General features: G+C 38.5%; 1 protein-coding gene across 1 annotated transcript; it reads right to left on the bottom strand.

The window, feature by feature from the left end:
• Nucleotides 1–7,287: 7,287 nt before the first annotated feature.
• Nucleotides 7,288–8,303, bottom strand: LOC119651395 (pupal cuticle protein Edg-84A-like). The gene is made up of 2 exons (XM_038054976.1): nucleotides 8,143–8,303; nucleotides 7,288–8,017 (listed from the first exon to the last, which is right to left on the bottom strand). The coding sequence occupies exons 1-2, from the start codon at nucleotides 8,152–8,154 to the stop codon at nucleotides 7,466–7,468; spliced, it is 564 nt and encodes a 187-aa protein (XP_037910904.1). The 5' UTR covers nucleotides 8,155–8,303; the 3' UTR covers nucleotides 7,288–7,465.
• Between the last annotated feature and the right edge of the window lie 2,005 nt (nucleotides 8,304–10,308).

Genomic DNA, 10,308 nt, shown 5'->3' with positions numbered 1-10,308 from the left:
TGCACCGAGCAGAAGGTCTGGGCGATGTTGGAGTTGTATACCTATGCGAGGATACAATCGGATCCTGATTCGACTGCCTCCCAACCCTTTTATAAAGAACAGCCGGTGTTGCTGTTATTATCCCTCACGCGATGCGGAGGGAATAGTGCCCATAAAATAAGGTCCATATGCTAGTCCTTAAGTGACCAGGGTTTCCTCAGGGCCCCGATTTTTTGGGTTACCAGTCTGTAACCGAGTACCCACGGGTCCCCATTCATCTCGTTGACCAGGTCTTGCCAGCTGTTTATTGCGATGCGCAGTCTCCTTTTTTCATTGTGGTAAATGCGTCCTCCTGGCCGTTTAATCATTATCGCAAGAGGTGGAGGTTGTGATACTCTTTTGCAGCCCTGTCATTTCTTCTGTCCAGCTCGCGACGTCTTGAGGTCCTTTAGATGGTTCCAAAGGCCGTGGTTGTCAAGTTCATGATTGTAATTACCATAGCGTTAGCTGCAGCGCCACCACTCCTAGGCGTACCTACCTGCGTGTTCAATCTACTTCAAGAGTTTCGACGGTGTTCCCAGTGTTCACTTTTGCGACGTTGCACGCACAAAAAGAGCGCCGGGGTGGCGCACACTAGAAGGTTGTGTCAACTACGCGATGTTTTGATGGTTGCTTGCCGAGAAGTCTTCCAGAACTCGTCACCCTTCTGGCGGACCGCAAAGGTTATGTCGGGAGTGCTCGCCGTCCAGCCTGGACGCCAGAATATTGGGGAATAAATTACGAGTCCCATTCTTGTCATCATTTTGAAAATTCGTTTCCCTCTGGAGCTAGGATGAAGCGTGCCCCATTCAACTGCCCGTTTTTTGGAGAAGCGTCGCAGACTGCATGCGCTTTGAAACTGTCGCGTATTTTTTGATAAGCCTTTCTTCTTCGACTTTTGCAGTAACAGTAGACTCTGCTTTTATTTGGCTTATATTCGAGGCCATCTGGTCAGTTTCAGTAGTTTTTATCGCGTAACTTTCCACAACAACAGCACTGCGTTGTACTCTCCGGGCTGCGTTTCCGTCCTAGGAGCCACATCACTTTGCGAGTCTTCTTTTTTATTTGCGCATCCCGATGTCTCGTCGAGTATTTCAGCCCTTCTTGCGTCCTTTGCTGGGCGTTTTTGGCGAGCGACGCATTTTTGTGCTGTGTACAAAGCAGCCAACTCGTTCTCCATTCCCACTATCCCTTGATTTACATTTTCTTTATTCGCCATTCAAGTTTTTACCAACGCATCATGCGGGCTGCAATAGTCAGGAATAGGTAAACTCTCGGGGATCAAGCCCTTACTCCATTTCCTTGAGATCTGGCCTACGCTTAGCTGATCCCGCAACTTACGAACATCAGCATTCACTCGGTGAAAGGCTGCCTTCTAATGCATACTATCCGACCAGGGTCTCGAAGAGACTGGCTCCTGATACACCGTCCAACTACCACCTCGACAGAGCCAGGCTCACATCACCCCATCGACGTGGGCAAGGAGTTGTCGATAGCTCCGGGGCACACCTGACGTATATCGGTCATTAGCAAGTTGTTCTTCACCGAGAAACTTTCTTGAGCCTACTACCTATGACGCAGGTATTATGCCACCTAGGGGTTTATTTACTTGCTCGGACACCTCAGGGACGCCACTTCCTATATGGAAAGCGACCCGCCAATGATCGCTGATGACCCCTAAAAATAATGCAGCTCCGCTAAATGAACAAATTCATAAATTCCAGCACAAGTAACAAAAGAGCTTTCTCCGTATTTTTAAAATGTGTCAGGTTTCCTCACCTACCCTATTTTTTGAGGAACTACAGGACGTTATAGCCAGTTTGTGTGTGCTTGTTGTGTCTTGGCTTTTATGGGTTACCAAGAGCTTGAATTTGAACTGCAACTATGTATAGTGTTGCAATTCGAAAGATTTAAGCCAGTAACCCGATTTTATGCAGACATTCCTATGAACGAATGTGTAGTTTGAAAACTACCTAAAATCGACAGATTGTTACAATGAGTTAACGGTTATAAGTTTAAAAGACCCATGGGTCTCATCCATTCAGTTTTATAATAATTATATTGTAACGGTTTTCCTGGGAAGAGAATGATTTCATGACTTAAATGTCTCATTGTAGATAATATCCAGCAAAGGTTACATTAATTGAATGGTTCGAGCAGCATTGGACTATGCTAGTTTTGATTCCGGTGACTGTTTATGTAATTGTACATCCATTGATATGTAAGTGAAGATAACTTTCATTAATAATACATACAATCAAATGAAAATAAAAACTGAAGAAGAACTTATGTGGATGCCATATACCCCAGACTGAGATGGGGGGATGCTCTAAGTATTCATATTTTCCAGAGTTTCATTAGAATTTTATAATTTCTTCTTATCGATTATTAAATAGTAATTGTCTTTAGAGCGGACAACATTTTTAGTTTTGCATATTTATTGTGCCCCGGTAATATTACACATAAAGTAATTAGCATTGGTAAGAAAACGACACTAAAAACAATCACAAAGAATTGTGGGGGTATCAAAATAAATTTACCAAATGCAAATAATTATTTGAAAATAAGGAAATAACCGTGACTGAATATTTTAACAATTAAAATACCGTGTTGGTAAGAGATGCAAAAAGTTCAACTTTCCTGTTCGGTTTTGTTGATACACAGTAGAATCTGGTCCAAAACGGAATTGCAAAAGATTAATGTTGATTTTATGCATGTTTCTGCACATATTTTTTCAATTTTTGTTGTATTCTCCCTTTGAATATTGCTATGGGTATAAAAAGAATGGCGGACCTTTCCGCATTTTTGGGAAATTCCAAAATTAATTGAAGTGATATATACATATGTATATATATATAAATGAGAATTCTGCAAAACCTTGGAATTATATTTTTTGTATTATTTTTAGTTTTAAGCTACTGTACCTGTTTGTTCTGAAAGTAATCTCCTCTTTAATTTATGAAAACGAAATAACAGTATTCTCATGGTTCGTTAAATAAAATGAAATGCGTTCCACATACAAAGTGATTGGTCATTTTATTAGTATACAATTTAGAGTCATAACTTTTGCTAAAGGCTTTTCTTTCAACTGAGAGAATTTAAGTTACTAAATCATTTGAACTATAAAAACAAGTCGGGAAACCGGAAGCTAGACGCTTCAGGTATGAAAGGTTTTGTGTATTTCTTTTATAAAGAGATTTGGGTGTGCATTTGTCCCATTAGCATGTAGCACGTAAAATATGCATATATTATGTGAAAATAGCCACTTTCAAGTGATATTGACATTCATAGTCTTGAATTTGCAGAGGAGTGCAGATTTGACCTAGTATAACTTTGTTAGTAACAGTGCAATTTTCACCAAATTTGGCAGGATCATGATCTATACTGGTGCCTACATTGCTGCAAAATTGTGTGATTCTAGGGTGAACTTAAGGGGGGTTTTCCTGTCAATTACTAAAAATTATAGTAATATACTATTATTAACTTTATTTGAACAGGTATCGATATGGAGGGTATTTCGGAGCCTAGGCACCATATAGTGGCAGCCCTCTGATTTTTTCCAGATTTTTCGGTTTGGTAGTTCCTGAGAATGGGTTCGCTAAAAAAATGACCGCTTTCAACCCCCCGCACTCCCCACCTTTTCAGCAAAAGTCAAAACTAACACCGGCTTCGAAAAGTACTAACCGAGACCTTTAATTTGATACCCCACATGACTATATTTGATGAAAAAAAAATTTACACCCCCCTTTTGCATGTATGGGGACCCCCCCTTAAATTCATCGTAAGAGGATGTAACTCACTATATGCGTGAGCGTTCACAGTTCCCACCTTTTTACCAAATTTGGTGTCAATCGCTACAACCGTCTCCGAGAAAAATGCGTGTGACGGACAGACAGACAGACAGACAGACAGACAGACAGACAGACAGACAGACGGACAGACAGACAGACGGTAAACCGATTTTAATAAGGTTTTGTTTTACAAACAAAACCTTAACAAGTCGGAATACCGGAAACTCGGCGTTTCGGATAAAACGTTTTTGTTCATCTTATCTGAGCACGTTTTTCTATTCCTACATAGCTAAGAATGCAAAAATTCCGTCATGTATTACCAAACAAAGATAAATATTGTGGGTAAAATTGATCTAACGCATATTTACGTAAAATCCAGGGCCAGAGGCCACTTTTTGGGTACACATTTTGAACCCCTACTCCCCAATATTTTACCTAATGTTAGAAATAAGATCAGCTTCGAAAAGTACTAACCGATCCCTTTCATTTGTTATACCACATGACTATATTCTGCGGAAAAAGAATGTGCACCCCTCTTTCGCATTTATGGGGAGCCCCCTTAAAAATCAACACAAGATAGTGGCAATTGCTGCATGTAAAGGGACACATAGACCACATATTCTCACTAAATTTCGTAATAATCGGTCCAGCAGTTTCGGAGTGAATCTGGTGTGATAGTGAGACAGACTGATAGACCGACAGACAGACGTTCAATCCACTTTTTAATAATTTTAAAACCTTAAAAAGAAAAATTCAAAAATTTAAAGTTAAATAAGGATCTCTAGTTTTTATCATAGTAACCCTATTGCAAATATGCCTGTTCAATGATCAGGCGATATAGACCAATATGTCTAATAATTTTTCAAAAAAGCTATAAATAGTGATTTTCAAATGATCACTTTTGAAGACACGACAAAACGGGGAGAAGATTACTTAAGTTTCATATTGACAATTAGATCCCCCATAGTTCAGTAGGTCATTTATCTTCTACTCCCGAATGACTCACTGATCAGGAAGAGAACTCACTCCTAGAATGCGTTATTCTTGAAATAAGATACTTTTCTTTGCTGGAAATAAAGTGTTTTTTATTTTGTCTTTAAATGGAAATGAGTTCTAATCTATCTGTATCTGTTACATATATTTAGGTACAAGAGGTATTGTTAATGCGTTTTTCTTTTAACTTAGAAGAATTGGTGATCCCTCTCCTCTGATTATCCATTGACAGAGTTGATTTGCCTTATTGTTAAAGTTTTTGCTGTATCACATGTTAAACATCTTCAAATTGATCTTACTAGTAAGCATCGAATCAAAAGCTTATTGAACCATTTGACTGGAGGGTTCCAATATTATTCCAGTGGTACTTAATTGTAGTGTTTACATTGGGGATCTGAGGTGCGATAATGGAAGCGCTAGTAAGACAATCTGATTGTAAGAAGCACTGAGGAAGAGAGCAACTGGCTCGCGAAATATCGAAATATGTACGAATATACCGGGTTCGCAATAATTAAAAAAAAACGATCTCTCTTTATTTATATAACATAGTTGTGTATTTTCAAGATAGATTTTTATCAAACTTTGTTGTAGCTACTGCGCCCGGCGAGCAGCCTTTTCGGTCCTTTCAGTGGATATTAGTACATCTAATGCGACGTAAGGACTCCTCTCCTTTAACTCACTCAAAATCTCCTGCCTAGATACGTTCTAACTTTTACAATAACTATAAATATGACTTTCTTGAAATGAGGAAAATAAAAAAAAAATTGAATCAGGAAGCCGAAAGGAGGTGTGTGTGTGTGTATGGTGGGGGAGAAGCTTCAGCTTCTGAGCACCCAGGCCGTGTTGGACCATTGTACTCGCCTCCCCCGTCTAACGGAAAATTCCGGATTCGTTAACGTATCGCAGGATTTCCGTTAGTGGATGTGATGCTACCCGTCGCAATTGAAGAACATCGGCACCAAAGATCTGATGCCTGATGCGTCCATAGGCGGGGCATTCATATAGGAAATGCTCCGTGGATTCCGCTTCCTCATTACAGGAGGGACACGTATCATCTTCGGTAATTCCTATTCTGAACATATGCCCAGCTAGTGAATTATGGCCTGTCAGAATGCCCACAATACACCTGCAGGTCCTCCTGCTTTTCGACAGGATAAACTTTGCGGTACGTATGTTCGGTTCTGGCAGGAAAAGTTTGGTGTGACGAGCAGCATTTTGGCTCTGCCACCTGTCATTATGAGAAACTTGTTCCCAGTTTTTGAAAACAGATTTAGCCAATGCTACTGATACTCGAATTGCTGGTTCCGGTCCCGGCATAGGGGAGATTGACCCCTCTTTCGCTAAAGCGTCCGAGATTTCGTTTCCCTCTATGCCACAGTGACCAGGTACCCAGAGTAGTTCCACCGTATTGAATCTAGACATAGAGTTCAAACGGCTTCTGCATTCCTGAACGATTTGCGAGGTGATCAAAGGACTGCTCAATGCCCTCAGCGCAGCTTAACTGTCACTGCAGATTGCGATGCGCCTGCCCTTCAACCGCTCGTCAATCGCCCAGTTTGCCACCTAAGATTACATAAACTTCGGCTTGAAAAACCGTTGCATATTGTCCGAAAGGAAAAGCCCACTTCTTGTTTTTATTCGAGAGGTAGACTCCGGCTCCAGAACCCTCTTCTGTTTTTGAGCCATCGGTGTAGAAGACTTCCGTATATCCCGCCACGCATTCCTCTGGGTCTTCCCAGTCCTCTCTATGCTTCAGAGTAACTTCATATCTTCTACCAAACAGATGTATGGGGACACGAGAATCGGAAGGCATTATAAGAACTGGATTCAGTCCTCCTAGCCGAAAGGGGGTGCTATTGACAAGAGTATGGAAAGAGAGAAAGACAGGTAGTGGCCGTAAGTGGTGATATGGAAATAAAACTGAACAACAAAATTATCAAATCTGCGGAATTCGCTAGAAAAGAAAAAAAACACGATTTTAGGTAGGTGCAGGTTTTTAAAGGAAGGACACACAGCGCTCCGGGCGGTTACAGAAGCTTCAACCACCCTGAGTACACCCCAGCAATATATTGGAAATGGGTAGAAAACCGAAAAAGTTGCTTAGCTCCATAACCATTTCTATTCCACTCAGTAAATGTAAATGTGATTTCTTCCATTTAATCCTTTGCAATAATTAACCCTTTCTTTAATTCTTTTTATTACTATTTGTGTTTCGTTTTTTTTCTTTACATAGTTTTTTATTTTTTTATTGTGTTTTCAAGCTAATCTGCCTCCAGCGTGGTAGCATTAATTTAATTAGACTTCCCTTCGTTTTCAGTATCAACGCATTTAATGATGCACTCGTAATAAGCCCACAGGAGTAAAACTCGCACAAAGGACAAACACAATCATTCATGACCGGAGCCGAACCGAAACTGGTTAGTCAAGATATTCACACTCAACTTGGCTATCGCGCAGTTAATAAAACATGATTTATAAGAAATTGTTTGAAATCCAGTGTTCATATTTTAGCTACCAAAATGCAGCACTTTTATTGAAGAATGGTGCACCCATCAGTCAATTAGCAACAGATGCTTTCGGATAGATATCAAGGTAAAAGTGTACACTTTTTTCAAACTATCTTTAATAAATCGCATATTCACTCACGATCACAGAACACATTCTTAATAGTATTGATGGAAGTCTCCTTCCGAGTATCCATTAAAATAATCTGACACATAATTGTTTAGATTGTTTGTAACGTATGGATACAGTTGTGTAACCCGTGGTCCAAATCGGTGATTTGATTGCGGTGTTCTAAGTGCGGGTCTGAATGGAGCAGCAGTTGCGAAAGACGGTGCTGGTGTTGCAAAAGGTTCAATGAATCGTCCTCCTGTTGACCCAAACGGGACTCTTCTAACAAATGCATTAAAGCCATTAATATCATCTGCAGTGTAGTCTACAATCCGCTTGTATCCATCTGCATCCAAAAGTTCGTAACTGCCTTGAACAACACCTCCTTTTCGGGCCTCTTTCTGACTTTTTATATCGCCAGTATATTGGTCATGCACAGAGTAACCAAAATTATAGTCGTCTACCGGTTGGTAATAATCAGAAAGTCTACGGGCCGCCTCTTGCTGCTTCAACGCCTTCAGATAATAGTAGCGGTCACCTAATTCATAACGATGAATTGAACGGGTATTGCTGGATACAACTAGTCCAAATATAAATAAGATCTGAAAATAAAAATAAAACCGCTCAGAAATCAAACGCAATTTTTACAGCCGCATGATCACTTAAGTGTAACTGTACGAATTTGCAAGCAAAGGAGATGCGGTCCGGTGATCTGAAGTTAATTTACCTTGGCTAACATCTTTCTTTACTTTTTATACACAGCAGCTTTTTATTAAGACTATCAGGACCGAAAGAATCTGGCGTAATGTTTCGTGCCCGTAACATTGACGACTCTTTTATACCTTTTCACTGACGACATCTTTTTTAAGAACAATATCTGGAATTTGAGGCACAACAACAGCAACACTATCCTTGAAAATTAAGACTATAACAATCTTCAGAAAATTTTAAGTTCACTGAGAGAATCACACAGATAATTTTTAACGGTGATTTGGTCAAGTGACCATACAATTTATGTTCCCACCGTGTGAGTCATACGCTATAAGTTTTTAAATGGTCACTGAGGAGAATACATCTTATATTGTTATGTATTTTGAGAACTCACAATATAAGATGGAAATATTTGATTGTTTATGGATTTAGGGTAACATTTTTTCAGGACAATACCGAAGTTAGGTGTAGATAGTCCGAATTCTCGAAGAAAGCTTCTAAGACATGTTACTAAAATACGATAAACTATCATGAATAGTTAATAAAAACATTTTTTTAAACTACAAATCCAGAAAACAAATATTTTCAACCATGAGTGTGCTATGACAAATTTTAACAATTTTTGTAAATATCAAAAAAATGAAAAAAATTAAGGCATGCTCCCAACGCTTTATTGTATTGATGAGAATTTAAACAAGCGAAAATGCCTATAATTATTCCTGCACAAAACAAAAACTGCACGCAGGTTTTCCATTCTTTTTTAAATTCACTTCTTTCTTATTAACATCTTCTGAATGCTGAGATTTAATGCATATCAAGATGCTTTGCACTCCGAATAACGTGACATCACAAAGAAACAAACAATGATATTCCCACAATAAAGTAATTGTTTCTCGTTTTCAACTGAATCTTGTTTTAAACACACAAATTGTTTAATGACTGAAGAGATGAAGATGCTAACTTATCTGATCTTGATATAACAGACACGTTGACCACTTTACAGATATTAAGTGTTGTTGGAATTTTTTTGTAAAATGGCGGAAACTTAAAATGATTTAGGAGCATATTCCTTTTTTCAGATGCAAGATTATAACTAGTTTTAGAATTATGGAATTGAATTGTTCTACTTTTTCCGTTTGTATGTAAGTTGCCGCGTTCAGGTAAAGAATGATGCAAGCAGATTTTGAAGAGCAATTATTACTTTTCCATTCTTGTATTTGTTCTTGGAAAGAGATAAAAATTGTTGAATTATAGCCGAAGAAACGAATGGAAATGTCTTTTTTATAGCTATTCTCAATCTTTTTTTCAGCGTATAGTATTGGCACATGATGGTTTTTACTTTATACGTAAGAGCACTCGTAATCTGATCCGGTAACCAATAGTATCTTACTCAGGTTACCTCCATCATTCATAGAAGTCATTTTATCAATTAAAATTTAGAGAAGATGATTTTATTATCTATTGCGTATTCCCTCTTGTAGGAACCACACAAGTGGTTTTGTTTGGTGCTTTTTATGATAAATATAATTTGAATAAAAGTGATAGAAGTAACACTTCGTTTTATGGATTCACCTACGCAAATTATTTCTTGGAAATTAAGAATAATAGGTCTGGTACAGAAGTTGTCTAAGTACAGTTGACAGAAATCTTTTTTCTGTAATGCCATTGGCGACTGATTATGAGGATCTTAGCGACTTGTTAGGGGCAGTTCTTAGCAACACACAATATTTTTAATAAAATTTTCATATTTGTTCTTTAAATTAGAATAGAATTGAGTTCCTTCATTTAACATTTCACGCGAATACATTGAAATCAAACAAATTTTATATCCTCCCTTTACATGCATGGGGAGTCGCCTTGAAACTCCATATAAAACCATGCCTCACTGTTGTAACGGACCCCACAGTCTCCGTATGTACACAAAATATTGTTTCAATCGATGCATTCGTTTTTGGAAAAAGTGCGTGTTGCAGATAAACAGACAGTCAGTATAAGTTGGAAGTTCTGTACCCTACGGCGGTAACAAGAAACTAGAAAAGCATTAAAAACATTGTATTAAGCGGTTATTTGCCGACATCAAGGCTGTGAAAATCAACAAAAAAAAATTATTGAATTTTCTTTAAGTACTTTTTCTGAAGAATATTCTAACCAAATTTCATAACGACGGAACTTATGGCTAGTT

The sequence above is a fragment of the Hermetia illucens genome, chromosome 3, assembly GCF_905115235.1.
Source record: "Hermetia illucens chromosome 3, iHerIll2.2.curated.20191125, whole genome shotgun sequence".
Lineage (NCBI taxonomy): Eukaryota > Metazoa > Arthropoda > Insecta > Diptera > Stratiomyidae > Hermetia > Hermetia illucens.
Note: the sequence above shows the minus strand (reverse complement) of the source record. Positions and strands in the feature narration are given on the sequence as shown.